Source organism: Bombina bombina, chromosome 7 (genome assembly GCF_027579735.1).
Source record: "Bombina bombina isolate aBomBom1 chromosome 7, aBomBom1.pri, whole genome shotgun sequence".
Taxonomy (NCBI): Eukaryota; Metazoa; Chordata; class Amphibia; order Anura; family Bombinatoridae; genus Bombina; species Bombina bombina.
In genome coordinates this window covers 196,613,868-196,634,243 of record NC_069505.1, presented here as the reverse complement: position 1 = coordinate 196,634,243, position 20,376 = coordinate 196,613,868, and the positions used below count along the sequence as shown (strand labels likewise).

The 20,376-nt window shown below is 42.8% G+C and overlaps 1 protein-coding gene across 1 annotated transcript in view; it reads left to right on the top strand.

Moving 5' to 3' along the window:
- The window catches only part of NAT10 (N-acetyltransferase 10), a 144,010-nt gene that overhangs the window by 61,650 nt on the left and 61,984 nt on the right, over nucleotides 1-20,376 (top strand). Inside the window, exons 9-11 of the mRNA XM_053689328.1 lie at nucleotides 7,706-7,839; nucleotides 8,468-8,561; nucleotides 8,653-8,751. Of these exons, the coding sequence (XP_053545303.1) occupies nucleotides 7,706-7,839; nucleotides 8,468-8,561; nucleotides 8,653-8,751 (327 nt within the window). The remainder of the gene's footprint in view (nucleotides 1-7,705; nucleotides 7,840-8,467; nucleotides 8,562-8,652; nucleotides 8,752-20,376) is intronic.

Genomic DNA, 20,376 nt, shown 5'->3' with positions numbered 1-20,376 from the left:
AACAGTAGTAAACAATTTTTAGTTTAGTCTCCACTCCAGTTTAAAATGAAATGGGAACATGCAGTTTGAAAAAAAAGCCACAAGATAGCATATGGGTAGGAAGTGGAGGTATCGGTTTAAGTATCGGTGCATTTGCACGAGTACAAGTACTCATGCAAATACTTGGTATCGGTACCGATACCGATACTAGTATCGGTATCGGTGCAACCCTATCTAATACAAAACAAGAGGTCTGGAGACCTAACCAGGCTTGGAACAAGGGGAAGCAGGCCAAGAAACCTGCTGCTGCCTCTAAGACAGCATGAAGGAGTAGCCCCCGATCCGGGACCAGATCTAGTCGGGGGCAGACTTTCTCTCTTCGCCCAGGCTTGGGCAAGAGACGTCCAGGATACCTGGGCTTTAGAGATTGTGTCCCAGGGATATCTTCTGGAATTCAAAGGTTCATCGCCAAAGGGGAGATTTCATCTCTCACAACTATCAGCAAACCAGATAAAGAGAGAGGCATTCTTACGTTGTGTTCAAGACCTACTGGTTATGGGAGTGATCCACCCAGTTCCAAGGGAGGAACAGGGGCAGGGTTTCTATTCAAACCTGTTTATAGTTCCCAAAAAAGAGGTAACTTTCAGACCAATCTTAGATCTCAAGATCCTAAACAAATTTCTAAGGGTCCCATCCTTCAAGATGGAGATAATCCGAACCATCCTCCCTATGATCCAGGAGGGTCAATATATGACTACCGTGGACTTAAAGGATGCTTATCTCCACATTCCGATTCACAGAGATCATCATCAGTTCCAAAGGTTTGCCTTCCTAGACAGGCATTACCAGTTTGTGGCTCTTCCCTTCGGGTTAGCCACGGCGCCAAGAATCTTTACGAAGGTTCTAGGGTCTCTTCTGGCGGTTCTAAGGCCACGGGGCATAGCGGTGGCTCCTTACCTAGACGACATTCTAATCCAGGCGTCGACTTTTCAAATCGCCAAGTCCCATACAGACATTGTTCTGGCCTTTCTGAGGTCTCACGGGTGGAAAGTGAACAGAGAAAAGAGTTCTCTCTCTCCTCTCGAGTTTCTTTCCTAGGAACCCTGATAGATTCAGTAGAAATGAAAAATTTTCTGACAGAGGTCAGGATATCAAAGCTTCTAACTTCCTGCAGTGCTCTTCATTCCACTTCTCGGCCGTCAGTGGCTCAGTGTATGGAAATGATCGGCCTAATGGTAGCGGCAATGGACATAGTTCAGTTTGCCCGCCTACATCTCAGACCACTGCAACTTTGCATGCTCAATCAGTGGAATGGGGACTACACAGATTTGTCTCCTCTGCTAAATCTGGATCAAGAGACCAGGGATTCTCTTCTCTGGTGGTTATCTCGGGTCCATCTGTCCAGGGGAATGAGCTTCCGCAGGCCAGAGTGGACTATAGTTACAACAGATGCCAGCCTTCTGGGCTGGGGCGCAGTCTGGAATTCCCTGAAGGCTCAGGGTTTGTGGACTCAGGAGGAAGCCCTCCTTCCGATAAACATTCTGAAACTGAGAGCGATATTCAATGGTCTTCAGGCTTGGCCTCATCTAGCTGTGGCCAGGTTCTCAGATTTCAGTCGGACAATATCACAACTGTAGCCTATATCAACCATCAGGGGGGAACAAGGAGTCCCCTGGCAATGATGGAGGTTTCAAAGATAATTCTATGGGCAGAGGTTCACTCTTCCATCTCTCAGCTATCCATATCCCAGGAGTAGAGAACTGGGAGGCAGACTTTCTAAGTAGGCAGACCTTTCATCCGGGGGAGTGGGAGCTCCATCCGGAGGTATTTGCCCAGCTGATTCAACTATGGGGCAAACCAGAACTGGATCTGATGGCGTCTCGTCAGAACGCCAAGATTCCTCGTTACGGGTCCAGGTCAAGGGATCCCCAGGCAGCCCTGATAGATGCTCTAGCAGTGCCCTGGTCCTTCAGCTTGGCTTATGTGTTTCCACCATTTCCTCTCCTCCCTCGTCTGATTGCCAAGATCAAGCAGGAGAGAGCTTCGGTGATTTTGATAGCACCTGCGTGGCCACGCAGGACTTGGTATGCAGATCTTGTTTACATGTCATCCTTTCCACCATGGACTCTGCCGCTGAGGCAGGACCTTCTACTCCAAGGTCCATTCAAACATCCAAATCTGATTTCTCTGCTTCTGACTGCTTGGAGATTGAACGCTTGATTTTATCAAAAAGTGGTTTCTCCGAGTCGGTCATTGATACCTTGATTCAGGCTCGAAAGCCTGTCACCAGGAAAATCTATAATAAGATATGGTGTAAATATCTTCATTGGTGTGAATCCAAGGGTTACTCGTGGAGTAAGGTCAGGATTCCTAGGATTCTATCCTTTCTCCAAGAAGGATTGGAAAAGGGATTATCGGCTAGTTCCTTAAAGTGATGGTAAACTCATTTAATTTATAATTACTTATATACATTTGTATGGTTATAAGTTACTTATCCTTTTTTATAGTTATATGCATTTTATTGTAAATTGTAATAATCTTTTTTAACCTTGTTGCTCCGCTTCTCTCCGCCCCTCTTATCTTTCTGTAACACTATTATGTGCTTTGTCCTGTCTCCACCCTCTCCTCACATCAGAATGTTTGCTCGCTCCCGATATTCTAATTTTTAATTTGGTTTGCATGACGTATATAAAGTAAACATTGACTCGTGACAGTAATGTATATCTCACCGTATGTACTGAGGAAGTAGCGCAGCACTGAGATCACTGAGGTACAGACAGCAGTATGTAATGTATATCTCACTGTATGTACAGAGGAAGTAGCACAGCACTGAGATCACTGAGATACAGACAGCAGTATGTAATGTATATCTCACTGTAAGTACAGAGGAAGTAGCGCAGCACTGAGATCACTGAGGTACAGACAGCAGTATGTAATGTATATCTCACTGTATGTACAGAGGAAGTAGCGCAGCACTGAGATCACTGAGGTACAGACAGCAGTATGTAATGTATATCTCACTGTATGTACAGAGGAAGTAGCGCAGCACTGAGATCACTGAGGTACAGACAGCAGTATGTAATGTATATCTCACTGTATGTACAGAGGAAGTAGCGCAGCACTGAGGTACAGACAGCAGTATGTAATGTATATCTCACTGTATGTACAGAGGAAGTAGCGCAGCACTGAGATCACTGAGGTACAGACAGCAGTATGTAATGTATATCTCACTGTATGTACAGAGGAAGTAGCGCAGCACTGAGATCACTGAGGTACAGACAGCAGTATGTAATCTATATCTCACCGTATGTACAGAGGAAGTAGCGCAGCACTGAGATCACTGAGGTACAGACAGCAGTATGTAATGTATATCTCACTGTATGTACAGAGGAAGTAGCGCAGCACTGAGATCACTGAGGTACAGACAGCAGTATGTAATGTATATCTCACCGTATGTACAGAGGAAGTAGCGCAGCACTGAGATCACTGAGGTACAGACAGCAGTATGTAATGTATATCTCACTGTATGTACAGAGGAAGTAGCGCAGCACTGAGATCACTGAGGTACAGACAGCAGTATGTAATGTATATCTCACTGTATGTACAGAGGAAGTAGCGCAGCACTGAGGTACAGACAGCAGTATGTAATGTATATCTCACTGTATGTACAGAGGAAGTAGCGCAGCACTGAGATCACTGAGGTACAGACAGCAGTATGTAATGTATATCTCACTGTATGTACAGAGGAAGTAGCGCAGCACTGAGGTACAGACAGCAGTATGTAATGTATATCTCACTGTATGTACAGAGGAAGTAGCGCAGCACTGAGATCACTGAGGTACAGACAGCAGTATGTAATGTATATCTCACTGTATGTACAGAGGAAGTAGCGCAGCACTGAGCTCATTGAGGAACAGACAGCAGTATGTAATGTATATCTCACTGTATGTACAGAGGAAGTAGCGCAGCACTGAGATCACTGAGGTACAGACAGCAGTATGTAATGTATATCTCACTGTATGTACAGAGGAAGTAGCGCAGCACTGAGCTCATTGAGGAACAGACACCAGTATGTAATGTATATCTCACTGTATGTACAGAGGCAGTAGCGCAGCACTGAGATCACTGAGGTACAGACAGCAGTATGTAATGTATATCTCACTGTATGTACAGAGGAAGTTGCGCAGCACTGAGATCACTGAGGTACAGACAGCAGTATGTAATCTATATCTCACCGTATGTACAGAGGAAGTAGCGCAGCACTGAGATCACTGAGGTACAGACAGCAGTATGTAATGTATATCTCACTGTATGTACAGAGGAAGTAGTGCAGCACTGAGATCACTGAGGTACAGACAGCAGTATGTAATGTATATCTCACTGTATGTACAGAGGAAGTAGTGCAGCACTGAGATCACTGAGGTACACACAGCAGTATGTAATGTATATCTCACTGTATGTACAGAGGAAGTAGCGCAGCACTGAGATCACTGAGGTACAGACAGCAGTATGTAATGTATATCTCACTGTATGTACAGAGGAAGTTGCGCAGCACTGAGATCACTGAGGTACAGACAGCAGTATGTAATGTATATCTCACTGTATGTACAGAGGAAGTAGCGCAGCACTGATATCACTGAGGTACAGACAGCAGTATGTAATGTATATCTCACTGTATGTACAGAGGAAGTAGCGCAGCACTGAGCTCATTGAGGTACAGACAGCAGTATGTAATGTATATCTCACTGTATGTACAGAGGAAGTAGCGCAGCACTGAGATCACTGAGGTACAGACAGCAGTATGTAATGTATATCCCACCGTATGTACAGAGGAAGTAGCGCAGCACTGAGATCACTGAGGTACAGACAGCAGTATGTAATGTATATCTCACTGTATGTACAGAGGAAGTAGCGCAGCACTGAGATCACTGAGGTACAGACAGCAGTATGTAATGTATATCTCACTGTATGTACAGAGGAAGTAGCGCAGCACTGAGATCACTGAGGTACAGACAGCAGTATGTAATGTATATCTCACTGTATGTACAGAGGAAGTAGCGCAGCACTGAGATCACTGAGGTACAGACTGCAGTATGTAATGTATATCTCACTGTATGTACAGAGGAAGTAGCGCAGCACTGAGATCACTGAGGTACAGACAGCAGTATGTAATGTATATCTCACTGTATGTACAGAGGAAGTAGCGCAGCACTGAGATCACTGAGGTACAGACAGCAGTATGTAATGTATATCTCACTGTATGTACAGAGGAAGTAGCGCAGCACTGAGATCACTGAGGTACAGACAGCAGTATGTAATGTATATCTCACCGTATGTACAGAGGAAGTAGCGCAGCACTGAGATCACTGAGGTACAGACAGCAGTATGTAATGTATATCTCACTGTATGTACAGAGGAAGTAGCGCAGCACTGAGACCACTGAGGTACAGACAGCAGTATGTAATGTATATCTCACCGTATGTACAGAGGCAGTAGCGCAGCACTGAGATCACTGAGGTACAGACAGCAGTATGTAATGTATATCTCACTGTATGTACAGAGGAAGTAGCGCAGCACTGAGATCACGGAGGTACAGACAGCAGTATGTAATGTATATCTCACCGTATGTACAAAGGAAGTAGCGCAGCACTGAGATCACTGAGGTACAGACAGCAGTATGTAATGTATATCTCACTGTATGTACAGAGGCAGTAGCGCAGCACTGAGATCACTGAGGTACAGACAGCAGTATGTAATGTATATCTCACTGTATGTACAGAGGAAGTAGCGCAGCACTGAGATCACTGAGGTACAGACAGCAGTATGTAATGTATATCTCACTGTATGTACAGAGGAAGTAGCGCAGCACTGAGATCACGGAGGTACAGACAGCAGTATGTAATGTATATCTCACCGTATGTACAGAGGAAGTAGCGCAGCACTGAGATCACTGAGGTACAGACAGCAGTATGTAATGTATATCTCACTGTATGTACAGAGGCAGTAGCGCAGCACTGAGATCACTGAGGTACAGACAGCAGTATGTAATGTATATCTCACTGTATGTACAGAGTAAGTAGCGCAGCACTGAGATCACTGAGGTACAGACAGCAGTATGTAATGTATATCTCACTGTATGTACAGAGGAAGTAGCGCAGCACTGAGATCACTGAGGTACAGACAGCAGTATGTACAGAGGAAGTAGCGCAGCACTGAGATCACTGAGGTACAGACAGCAGTATGTAATGTATATCTAACTGTATGTACAGAGGAAGTAGCGCAGCACTGAGATCACTGAGGTACAGACAGCAGTATGTAATGTATATCTCACCGTATGTACAGAGGAAGTAGCGCAGCACTGAGATCACTGAGGTACAGACAGCAGTATGTAATGTATATCTCACTGTATGTACAGAGGAAGTAGCACAGCACTGAGCTCATTGAGGAACAGACACCAGTATGTAATGTATATCTCACTGTATGTACAGAGGAAGTAGCGCAGCACTGAGATCACTGAGGTACAGACAGCAGTATGTAATGTATATCTCACTGTATGTACAGAGGAAGTAGCACAGCACTGAGCTCATTGAGGAACAGACACCAGTATGTAATGTATATCTCACTGTATGTACAGAGGAAGTAGCGCAGCACTGAGATCACTGAGGTACAGACAGCAGTATGTAATGTATATCTCAATGTATGTACAGAGGAAGTAGCACAGCACTGAGCTCATTGAGGTACAGACAGCAGTATGTAATGTATATCTCACTGTATGTACAGAGGAAGTAGCGCAGCACTGAGATCACTGAGGTACAGACAGCAGTATGTAATGTATATCTCACTGTATGTACAGAGGAAGTAGCGCAGCACTGAGATCACTGAGGTACAGACAGCAGTATGTAATGTATATCTCACTGTATGTACAGAGGAAGTAGCGCAGCACTGAGATCACTGAGGTACAGACAGCAGTATGTAATGTATATCTCACTGTATGTGCAGAGGAAGTAGCGCAGCACTGAGATCACGGAGGTACAGACAGCAGTATGTAATGTATTTCTCACCGTATGTACAGAGGCAGTAGCGCAGCACTGAGATCACTGAGGTACAGACAGCAGTATGTAATGTATATCTCACTGTATGTGCAGAGGAAGTAGCGCAGCACTGAGATCACGGAGGTACAGACAGCAGTATGTAATGTATATCTCACCGTATGTACAGAGGAAGTAGCGCAGCACTGAGATCACTGAGGTACAGACAGCAGTATGTAATGTATATCTCACTGTATGTACAGAGGCAGTAGCGCAGCACTGAGATCACTGAGGTACAGACAGCAGTATGTAATGTATATCTCACTGTATGTACAGAGGAAGTAGCGCAGCACTGAGATCACTGAGGTACAGACAGCAGTATGTAATGTATATCTCACCGTATGTACAGAGGAAGTAGCGCAGCACTGAGATCACTGAGGTACAGACAGCAGTATGTAATGTATATCTAACTGTATGTACAGAGGAAGTAGCGCAGCACTGAGATCACTGAGGTACAGACAGCAGTATGTAATGTATATCTCACCGTATGTACAGAGGAAGTAGCGCAGCACTGAGATCACTGAGGTACAGACAGCAGTATGTAATGTATATCTCACTGTATGTACAGAGGAAGTAGCACAGCACTGAGCTCATTGAGGAACAGACACCAGTATGTTTATAATCTCATTTCTTTTCAGGCTAAAGCGTTGCTGAAGTTTGTTGAGGCTGTGTCTGAGAAGACTCTGCGCAGTACGGTGGCCCTGACAGCAGCCCGAGGTCGTGGGAAGTCTGCTGCCCTTGGGCTGGCGATAGCTGGGGCTGTGGCGTTTGGGTAAGTGTCCTTAAAGTGATGGTAACGATACACGTTTTAAAATCAGGTCTGGAATGTAAGGGATTATTAAAATTGACTTTAATTGATCACTTGTAATAAAGATGCGCAGTAACTTACTTTTTAATCTAGCTGTTCCATTCTAATACCCCGGGCTCCCACTGCCCACTTCACAACTCATATTGTTTATGGTTTTAGATGTTCTCCCATCTGTGCTCTAGCCGTATGGCACTCTCTTTGTAGAAAGATTACCATCACTTTGTCACCTTGCTTAGAATGTCATTGTGTATATGTCTAAATGTCATTGTATTTGTCACTACATGTAAATAAATGTGTTTTATAAAAAGTTGCTGCTGGAAATTTTAGCTACTTTGTTTAGTAAATGCAAATAGGTAAATATCCACTTTAGAACGGTGAAATCTGTTACTTTATTTTATACTAAGGTGGAATGTTAGTGTAGAGTCTGAGGATTCCAGTGCTGTCTTTTTACAAAGCAAACCCATTACACACGAGTGTCGCTTGTCAGCGGTGTTAACACAGTGCGACTTTCTCTTCTCCCCAGTGTTTTTGTTTTGTTTTAATGTTCATCTTTTAGTGCTGGGTCCAACCTCTCACATATGTCCCCTTCCAGGTACTCAAACATATTTGTGACCTCCCCGAGCCCGGACAACTTACACACGTTATTTGAGTTTATCTTTAAAGGATTTGATGCTCTGCAGTATCAGGTGAGTCTCCTGACAGCGGTATGTGGTCACTGGAACATGATTTCCTCTGGGGCACGATTGGGGGATCCTAACAATTTATTACAATTTGTAGGAACACTTGGATTATGAAGTTATCCAGTCTCTGAATCCAGAGTTTGAGAAAGCTGTAGTGCGAGTCAACGTGTTCAAGGAGCACAGGCAGACCATCCAGGTGAGGCGCTCAGCAGATTTATGTTCTAGCGGCAGCAAGATGAGGTCCTGGTGTGATCTAGTTCAGTGTTATATGAAGGTTAAGGGGTCTATTTTTATGAAAGCGTCAACTGAAAATACGCTTGAATTCCGCGTTGTATTTTTCGCGAGATTGATCCGCCGTTGTTATCAAAGCGTCAAATGTTGAAATTTGTAACGTAATATACGATCCCGCGATCTCAATCCTACTCAGATCGCTGCTTGCGTCATTACAGATGTTTCGAATTCAGATTTGACTCTATTTGAACTTTTTCCAAATTTATCAAACATTTAACAGGTACATTCGTGTATTCCGACGCAGCATACCTAGTTTTCAATCCGCCACCCTTCAGGTCCCGGATGCCATAGAAGTCAATGGGAGTCTGAAAACACAGAAAGCTTATGTTCGATTCTGCAAGAGAATGAAGTATATTACATAATAAAAGTAAATTAGAAACTCTGTTACAATTGTATACCCTTTCTAAATCAAACTATTATTGCTACACATTTGGTGCACTAGTAGATATAGGGATAAAAATGAAAAATACATTACTACTTATGGATTATGTTACAAATTTGTCTCTCATTGCAAAGCAAGGGGACAATATTTCTACAAATTTGTTGAAATGTTTTGCCCCAAACTTGTCGCACTAATAGATATAGAGATACAAATTAAATAAATACACAACATAATATAGCTAACTTCCGTTTTTATTTTTGTGTGAAAAATCTATGTGCACCATGTTTAAGCCATGTAATACAGGTCACATTCTCCACTTCGCACCAATTTTGACGCAACACTTTTCGCACCAATTATGACGCAAACTCCTAAACAACCCACACACTAGTGAATTTTTCAACCACTTTTGATTGGAATATGCAGAATCCTATTATTTATGACATGAGCCAATCCGATTTAAATATACATTTTAAACTATCACTAACAAATCAAATTGCTTAATACTTGTGTCATTGATCAATTATCAGAACTTGTATGTGCCATTTGTTACGTTGTGTATTATACTTTGAAAGTATGTATATGTGAAATTAGTATTAAAGATAAACATTGATGCTGACATTAGGACACACAGTGTAATATTTTTTACAAGGATTTTAAAATTCGAATTGATGTTTGATTCAATATAATCTTAAACTGATAGCTCAAAGGGATAGCCCACCTAACATTAAACTGTCATGACTCAGATACAGCAGAAATTAAAATCACCTCTTTACTGTCATGCTATTTTCAGCGTATTTCTTCCTTCTCTTGAATTTCTTTTTCAGTAAGAAATGTCATCTTATATGCCAGCCCACTTTATAACACCTGTGAAAGGGTGTTTTTTAAAACTAGATAGCAATCAGGAGGGGTTACCTTGGCTCAGCTGTTAAAATATCCATTGATTGCAAATAAATACATATGATACCCTGATTATATGATATATTTGCAATTATTCCTGCTCAGAATAATAATAAATTTACACTATATACAGTACATATAGTGGTATAAATAAACACAGAGATATGAAAGACATTGTAGACAACATTGTTTAGAACAAAAAAGGAATTTAGGGAAAAGTAAATGTTTGAAAAAGATTTCTGATATCACACACACGCACACACAGACATATATACACATATGTACAAATTCAAGCATTAATCATCATTTAGAAAAAAAAAAGATAAAAGCATATCATGACTTCTAGAAATAAAAAAACACATTAATTTCTGTGAAAGTAGCATATAACAAATCAATATAAAACTTTCTTTCTCTTGTAAGGTGTATCCAGTCCACAGATCATCCATTACTTGTGGGATATTCTCCTTCCCAACAGGAAGCTGCAAGAAGATCACCCACAGCAAAGCTGTCTATATAGCTCCTCCTCTAACTGCTACTACCAGTCATTCTCTTGCAGCTCTTGACAAGAAAGGAAGTAGCTAGAGAGATGTGGTGTTTTTATTTAGTTTATCTTCAATCAAAAGTTTATTTTCAAATGGTACCGGAGTTGTACTATTTTAGCCTCAGGCAGAAAGTAGAAGAAGAGTCTGCCTGTGGTCTTTGATGATCTTAGCAGGTTGTAACTAAGATCCATTGCTGTTCTCACACATAACTGAAGAGAGAGATAACTTTAGCTGGGGGAATGGCGTGCAGGGTCTCCTGCTATGAGGTATGTGCAGTTTAAATTTTTCTAGAGAAATGAATATGCTAGAAAATGCTGTTAATACCGGATTTCTTTAAGGTAAGCCTGATTACAGTGATTTAATAACGACTAGTATCATGCTTGCTGTAAAAGGTAATATTCTTATTACTTGCTCACATTACTGAAAAATAAAACGTTTGCTGGAAGTGTTTAAACGTTTTTTTATACATATTGGTGATAAAACTTTATTGGGGCCCAGTTTTTTCCACATGGCTGGCTAGATTTTGCCTAGGGATAGTTTTGTTAGGCCCTCTCACTGTGAATACAGGTTGGGAGGGGCCTATTTTCGCGCCTAAATGCACATTAGATTTTGAAGCTTGAGACATCCAGTTTCCCTGAAGGAGTCCCCTGAACACTTAGGACCTCTCTAAAGGGTTTGTGTGCCTTTCAAAGTCGTTATATGGGCAGGTAGGGCCACAACAGAGCTGTGGCAGTTTGTTGTGACTGTCGAAAAACGTTTATATAGTTTTTTTTTATCCGGTTTTGAAACTAAGGGGTTAATCATCCATTTGCAAGTGGGTGCAATGCTCTGTTAGTCTATTATACACACTGTAAAAATTTCGTAAGATTTACTTTTTATCACTGTTTTTCAATTTCTGACAAAATTTGTTTCTCTTAAAGGCACAGTACCGTTTTTATTTTTTGCTTGTTTACATTTATCAAAGTGTTTTCCAAGCTTGCTGGTCTCATTGCTAGTCTGTTTAAACATGTCTGACATAGAGGAAACTCCTTGTTCATTATGTTTAGAAGCCATTGTGGAACCCCCTCTTAGAATGTGTACCAAATGTACTGATTTTACTTTGAGTTATAAAGATCATATTCTGTCTTTAAAAGATTTATCACCAGAGGAAACTGACAAGGGGGAAGTTATGCCGACTAACTCGCCCCACGTGTCAGAACCTTTGACTCCCGCTCAAGGGACTCCCGCTCAAGAGGGGCCAAGTACATCTAGTGCGCCCATGGCGTTTACTTTACAAGACATGGCGGCAGTTATGGATCATACCCTTACAGCGGTATTGTCCAAACTACCAGGGTTACAAGGAAAGCGAGACCGCTCTGGGGCTAGAAAAAATACAGAGCACCCTGACGCTTTAGTAGCTATGTCTGATATCCCCTCACAATATGCAGAAGCTGAGGCAGGAGAGCTTCTTTCTGTTGGTGATTTTTCTGACTCAGGGAAGATGCTTCAACCTGATTCTGATATGTCAACATTTAAATTTAAGCTTGAACACCTCCGCGTGTTGCTCAGGGAGGTTTTAGCTACTCTGGATGACTGCGACACCATTATAGTGCCAGAGAAATTGTGTAGATTGGATAAATACTATGCAGTGCCTGTTTACACTGATGTTTTTCCAATACCTAAAAGGTTTTCAGAAATTATTACTAAGGAATGGGATAGACCAGGTGTACCGTTCTCTCCCCCTCCTATTTTTAAGAAAATGTTTCCAATAGATGCCGCTACACGGGACTTATGGCAAACGGTCCCTAAGGTGGAGGGAGCATTTTCTACCCTAGCTAAGCGTACTATCCCCGTCAAGGACAGTTGTGCTTTCCTAGATCCAATGGATAAAAAGTTAGAGGGTTACCTTAAGAAAATGTTTATTCAACAAGGTTTTATTCTCCAGCCTCTTGCATGCATTGCCCCAGTCACTGCTGCTGCGGCCTTCTGGTTTGAGTCTCTGGAAGAGGCCTTACAGGTAGAAACTCCATTGGATGATAAACTTGACAAGCTTAAAGCGCTTAAGCTAGCCAATTCATTTGTTTCTGACGCCGTTGTTCATTTAACTAAACTAACGGCTAAGAACTCAGGTTTTGCTATTCAGGCGCGTAGAGCGCTATGGCTTAAATCCTGGTCAGCTGACGTTACTTCAAAGTCTAAGCTTCTCAATATTCCCTTCAAGGGGCAGACCCTATTCTGGCCTGGACTGAAGAAGATCATTTCTGATATTACTGGAGGAAAAGGTCATGCCCTTCCTCAGGATAGGTCTAACAAATTAAGGACCAAACAAACTAATTTTCGTGCCTTTCGAAACTTTAAGACTAGCGCGGCATCATCTTCCTCTAATACAAAACAAGAGGGACATTTTGCCCAGTCCAAGCCGGTCTGGAGACCTAACCAGGCTTGGAACAAAGGTAAACAGGCCAAGAAGCCTGCTGCTGCCTCTAAGACAGCATCAAAGATTGGCCCCCGATCCGATAACGGATCTAGTAGGGGGCAGACTTTCTCTCTTCGCACAGGCTTGGGCAAGAGACGTCCAGGATCCCTGGGCGTTGGAAATTGTATCTCAGGGATATCTTCTGGACTTCAAAGCTTCTTCCCCAAAAGGAAGATGTCACCTTTCACAATTATCTGCAGACCAGATAAAGAGAGAGGCATTCGTACATTGTGTTCAAGACCTCCTAGTTATGGGAGTGATCCTCCAAGTTCCAAAGGAGGAACAGGGGCAAGGATTCTATTCAAATCTATTTGTGGTTCCCAAGAAAGAGGGAACCTTCAGACCAATCTTAGATCTCAAGATCCTAAACAAATTTCTCAGGGTCCCATCCTTCAAGATGGAGACTATTCGAACCATCCTACCTATGATCCAGGAGGGTCAATACATGACTACCGTGGACTTAAAGGATGCTTATCTTCACATTCTGATACACAAAGATCATCATCGGTTTCTCAGGTTTGCCTTCCTAGACAGGCATTACCAGTTTGTGGCTCTTCCCTTTGGGTTAGCTACGGCACCAAGAATCTTTACGAAGGTTCTGGGGTCACTTCTGGCGGTCCTAAGGCCGCGGGGCATAGCAGTAGCCCCTTACTTAGACGACATTCTGATACAGGCGTCGAATTTCCAAATTGCCAAGTCCCATACGGACATTGTTCTGGCATTCCTGAGGTCTCATGGGTGGAAAGTGAACGAAAAGAAGAGTTCTCTATCCCCTCTCACAAGAGTTTCCTTCCTGGGAACTCTGATAGATTCTGTAGAAATGAGGATTTACCTGACAGAGGCCTGGTTGTCAAAACTTCTAAATTCCTGCAGTGTTCTTTATTCTACTTCTTGCCCTTTGGTGGCTCAGTGTATGGAAGTAATTGGCTTAATGGTAGCGGCAATGGACATCGTGCCGTTTGCCCACCTACATCTCAGACCGCTAAAACTCTGCATGCTCAGTCAGTGGAATGGGGATTACACAGATTTGTCCCCTCTACTAAATCTGGATCAAGAGACCAGGGATTCTCTTCTCTGGTGGCTATCTCGAGTCCATCTGTCCAAAGGTATGACCTTCCACAGTCCAGATTGGACAATAGTAACAACAGATGCCAGCCTTCTGGGCTGGGGGGCAGTCTGGAATTCTCTGAAGGCTCAGGGGTCATGGACTCAGGAGGAGGCTCTCCTTCTGATAAACATTCTGGAACTAAAAGCGATATTCAATGCTCTTCAGGCTTGGCCTCAGCTAGCGGCAGTGAGGTTCATCAGATTTCAGTCGGACAACATCACGACTGTAGCTTACATCAACCATCAAGGGGGAACAAGGAGTTCCCTAGCGATGTTGGAGGTTTCAAAGATAATTCGTTGGGCAGAGATTCACTCTTGCCACCTATCAGCTATCCATATCCCAGGAGTAGAGAACTGGGAGGCGGATTTTCTAAGTCGACAGACTTTTCATCCGGGGGAGTGGGAGCTCCATCCGGAGGTGTTTGCACAGTTGATTCAACGTTGGGGCAAACCAGAACTGGATCTCATGGCGTCTCGCCAGAACGCCAAGCTTCCTTGTTATGGATCCAGGTCCAGGGATCCCAAGGCAGCGCTGATAGATGCTCTAGCAGCGCCTTGGTCCTTCAACCTGGCTTATGTGTTTCCACCGTTTCCTCTGCTCCCTCGTCTGATTGCCAAGGTCAAGCAGGAGAGAGCATCAGTGATTTTGAAAGAACCTGCGTGGCCACGCAGGACTTGGTATGCAGATCTGGTGGACATGTCATCCTTTCCACCATGGACTCTGCCTCTAAGGCAGGACCTTCTACTTCAGGGTCCTTTCAACCATCCAAATCTAATTTCTCTGCGTCTGACTGCTTGGAGATTGAACGCTTGATTTTATCAAAGCGTGGTTTCTCCGAGTCGGTCATTGATACCTTAATACAGGCGAGAAAGCCTGTCACCAGGTAAATCTATCATAAGATATGGTGTAAATATCTTCATTGGTGTGCATCCAAGGGTTACTCATGGAGTAAGGTCAGGATTCCTAGGATATTATCTTTTCTCCAAGATGGATTGGAGAAGGGTTTGTCAGCAAGTTCCTTAAAGGGACAGATTTCTGCTCTGTCTATTCTTTTGCACAAACGTCTGGCTGAGGTTCCAGACGTGCAGGCGTTTTGTCAGGCTTTAGTCAGAATTAAGCCTGTGTTTAAACCTGTTGCTCCGCCTTGGAGTTAAAATTTAGTTCTTAAGGTTCTTCAAGGGGTTCCGTTTGAACCTTTGCATTCTCTAGATATTAAGCTCTTATCTTGGAAAGTTTTGTTTTTAGTAGCTATCTCCTCGGCTCGAAGAGTTTCGGAGTTATCTGCTTTACAATGTGATTCTCCTTATCTCATTTTTCATTCCGATAAGGTAGTGTTACGTACCAAACCTAGTTTTCTACCTAAGGTGGTATCTAATAAAAATATCAATCGGGAGATTGTTGTACCATCACTGTGTCCTAATCCTTCTTCAAAGAAGGAACATCTTTTACACAATCTTGACGTGGTTCGTGCTTTAAAGTTTTATTTACAAGCTACTAAAGATTTTCGTCAAACATCTGCATTGTTTGTTGTCTACTCTGGACAGAGGAGAGGCCAAAAGGCTTCGGCAACTTCTTTCTTTTTGGCTAAGGAGTATAATACGCTTAGCTTATGAGACTGCTGGCCAGCAGCCTCCTGAAAGGATTACAGCTCATTCTACTAGAGCAGTAGCTTCCACATGGGCTTTTAAGAATGAGGCTTCTGTTGAACAGATTTGTAAGGCGGCGACTTGGTCTTCGCTTCATACTTTTTCAAAATTCTATAAATTTGATACTTTTGCTTCTTCGGAGGCTATTTTTGGGAGAAAGGTTTTACAGGCAGTGGTGCCTTCCGTTTAAGCACCTGCCTTGTCCCTCCCTTCATCAGTGTCCTATAGCTTTGGTATTGGTATCCCACAAGTAATGGATGATCCATGGACTGGATACACATTACAAGAGAAAACAAAATTTTTGCTTACCTGATAAATTTATTTCTCTTGTGGTGTATCCAGTCCACGGCCCGCCCTGTCATTTTAAGGCAGATGTGTTTTATTTTTAATCTACAGTCACCACTGCACCCTATGGTTTGTCCTTTCTCTTGCTTGTCTTCGGTCGAATGACTGGTAGCGGCAGTTAGTGGAGGAGCTATATAGACATCTCTGCTGTGGGGGATCTTTCAGCTTCCTGTTGGGAAGGAGAATATCCCACAAGTAATGGATCCGTGGACTGGATACACCACAAGAGAAATAAATTTATCAGGTAAGCATAAATTTTGTTTTTTAATGACACGATGAGTCCACGGATCATCTGAATTACTAATGGGATATTCACCTCCTGGTCAGCAGGAGGTGGCAAAGAGCACCACAGCAAAGCTGTTAAATAGCTCCTCCCTTCCCTCCCACTCCAGTCATTCTCTTTGCCTACGTTAGTGATAGGATATGGTAAAGTGAGGTGTTAGTAGAAGATTCTTCAATCAAGAGTTTATTATTTTCAAAGTAGTGCAAGATTGTGCTGCTTTGTTCTAGGGTGTAACCGTAGTCCAAATCGGTCTCTTCAGTAGAGCAATAGTGGCTTTAGAGCAATGGGAACTTGTGGGATATAATTTTCACTGCGCCTCCCATACATTTATCCTGCCCTATTCCTGATAGCCTAAGTAAGATTACTCAGGCTTTATCTTTTTCCATAGGGCTATGGTAGGGAGAATACCTCTTAAACCTGCTGAGCTGCCCTGCTGTCGGGCAGAATTAAAAGGTAAGTGCTGACTTTTTATTCTGGGTCTGGAGAACCTCAGAGGAAGTGGAGCACTTTATTGGGACATAACTCAACTCCTATCTAGATAGAGGAGGGGATCCTGTGACAGCACGTTGTTAGCAGGCACTGGGGCTGAGAACGAGAAGGTGGCTTTTACTCTGGACAATACCTTGGGCTGAGCAAAATAAAATGGACTCAGGAGGAGGTGTTTGTTTGGGTCACACATAGGGGCTCTAGTGCTATCTTACATGCGTTTTATCCCCAAGTTGGCAACAGGGTTTGCAGAAAGGGTTCAGTTAGCTCCCGGTGGCCTATCTCTAATACATAATAATGGCAACTGGAGATTGTTGGTTTTTACGCCCACGATGGGCGGAGCTAGTTTTGGCGCCGTTTTGGACTGCACTATCTCTAGGCTCAATAGTTTGGTGACCGGGAGATAGTGTTATCACGCCCACGAGGGGCGGAGCTATGTTTGAGGCTGTGTTAAGCTGCGCACTCTACATCAATTCCGATCTAACGGAAGGTAGAGCAACCATCTAATTCTAGCACAGTCTTTAGTGTTTTCCTTATATATGTGGGGCCGGCCAGCGCTATATAAAAAAAACTGCATTCCGGATCTGTTTATGATTACAGAAGTAACGTTTATTTATTTTACAAGATACGATGAGTCCACGGATTTCATCCTTACTTATGGGATATCGCCTCCTGGTCAGCAGAAGGAGGCAAAGAGCACCACAGCAGAGCTGTATATATATAGCTCCTCCCTTCCCTCCCACTCCAGTCATTCTCTTTGCCTGTGTTAGTGATAGGAAGGTAAAGTGAGGTGTTAGTTTAGATTCTTCAATCAAGAGTTTATTATTTTTATAATGGTACCAAAGTGTGCTATTTTTCTATAGTGTGTAGCCGTATTCCTTGTCAGCCTCTAGAGTAGAGCAACAGGTGGCTTTAAGGCAATGGGAACTGGTGGGGTTTTAGCCTCACTGCGCCTCCCATACTTGTGCTGCCCTTCTGGATTATGTTCTTAACATATAATAACTAAGGCCCTTCTGTGTCCACAGAGCTGCTGGAGTTAGAAGGCCTCTTGATCCTGTGGGACGTTTTCATGCTGTTACTCAGCATGGAGGTAAGTGCAGTCTTTATTATTCTGGGACATACGATTAACTCAGAATAGGCTGTACCCTTACCTATCTGATGTGTGGGGTGTTCATTTTATACACTGCCTTTATTACTGGGGACACTACATAACTTTATCCCTATGTGATCAAGGGAAGATAAGTTATTGGGCAGTTTGCATGTTGCCTCAGAACACATATAGACTCCCTTCGGTACTACCTTCAAGGCTTAATTGCTATAGGTTTGCAGTCTGGGAGGGTTACCCTTTCAGTACTGCTTTCAAGGGCTTACTTTACTATATGTTTGCAGCCCAGAGGGGTCATCCTTTCAGTCCTACCCTCAAGGGCTTAATTTACTGCATGTTTGCAGCCCAGGAGGGTTATCCGTGTACAGGGGTTAACTGTGGATAAGAAAGAGTCGCTGCTTCAACTTTGTGTTTGCAGGGCTTTATTACTCTACAACGGCTTGTTCATAGTAGTTTGTAGCCGACAGAGAAATACCTGGATTTCATGCCCTCCCTCCTTTGGGGCTTATTTTTTATATAATCTACCGATAGGGAGGATTTTTCATTAATTTCCCCAACAACTTATGTTATTTACATGCGTGTGCTGTGCATGTCTCGTTCCCTATGGCTTATTGCACAGCAGCCGACTGGGAGATGTATTTCACTGTGCACTGTTTGTTTATTATAACATTGCTTTTTGACGTTAGAAGATGAACTGAGGGGTTAACTGTGGTCGGGAAGATAGCTAGTTTTAACATTAGTGCCATGCGGTTCTCCGACAGCTCCATTTGCCATGTCTTAAAGGGACAGTCTACACCAGAATTGTTAGTTTTAAAGATAGATCATCCCTTGTTTACCCATTCCCTAGTTTTGCATAACCAACACCGTTATATTTATATATTTTTTACCTCTGTGATTATCTTGTATCTAAGCCTCTGCAGACTGCCCCTTTATTTGTTCTTTTGACAGACTTGCAGTTTAGCCAATCAGTGATGGCTCCCAGGTAACTTCACGTGCACGAGCACAGTGTTATCTATATGAAAAACATGAACTAACACCATCTAGTGGTGAAAAACCTGTTAAAATGCATTCTTAAGAGGCGGCCTTCAAGTTCTAAGAAATTAGCATATGAACCTCCTAAGTTAAGCTTTCAACTAAGAATACCAAGAGAACAAAGAAAAATTGGTGATAAAAGTAAATTAGAAAATTGTTTAAAATTACATGCCCTATCTGAATACTGAAAGTTTTTTTTTGGACTAGACTGTCCCTTTAACGCCCGGGAAGGTTGACTGAAATGCCCACGATGGGCGCCATAGTTTGCGCCTTTACTCAATCCCTTCTACGGACGCCAGATTCCTCTCGACTGTGTTCGCAAATATAGTTGAGAGGCTCTGCGCATTTTCAGTGTCTGTTCCCCCCTTTCTACTGGCTCACAGTGTTAGGTTTTCACAGGCTCAGTTGTGGTGGAGTTCCGGTTAACCGGGAACACACTGCTGGGGGGAAGGACCATTTACAGTCCTTCTACTGCAGGGGAGTAATAACTTGCATATTTGAATTGTGTTCCTATAAAGGAGCCTGGAAACAAGGCAGTGTGCCATTTTATACCATGCAAACGCAACCCTGCTTCTCTGTAACATACATCATGTAACTATCCATGTCCACTGTAATGTACCCCATAAAGGTCACTGTGGTCCAGTGGCCAGGTCAAGGGTTATGCGTTCGTTCCTAGCTGCAGCTGTACAAGTTTTCTATTTCTGCAGATCATATAAAGGAATATTGTTATTCGATTTACATTTTAAAGTGACAGTAGCATCCTTTCCTGATTACAATTTTATTGTTGATTCTCCATTTACGACAGTGGCTGTTCGGAGTATGGTGTTACCGATCAATGCCTGCTGTAATATTCTACAAGGTACATTGCCTCTCAACCTTAAGGTTGTTAGTTCAAGCCTGGCTGCAGCTGCTGTTTTTATGGGGTGCCCAAATTAATTTTTGACCCACAGGCAGTGCTCTGCGGTTCCTAACTTAGACTTTGCTTTTGATATCGTAGCGATATCTATTTGCTGCAGCATTTATGTTGTTGGCTGATTTCTGCATGACAGAAATAGCACCTTCTTTTAACATTTAAAGAAACAGTAATATTTTTTCTTTGAAAATTTTATTAAGAGAATTGCGGCTGTTTTGTTTGTTTCGTCATCCTTTGCGGCATAGGATGGTGCCTACTCTCGATAATGAGTTTCTTTAAGAATTTCAGAGATAGTAAAGTCTTGTTCTGTGTGCATTATTCCACAGGTTTCAGCTG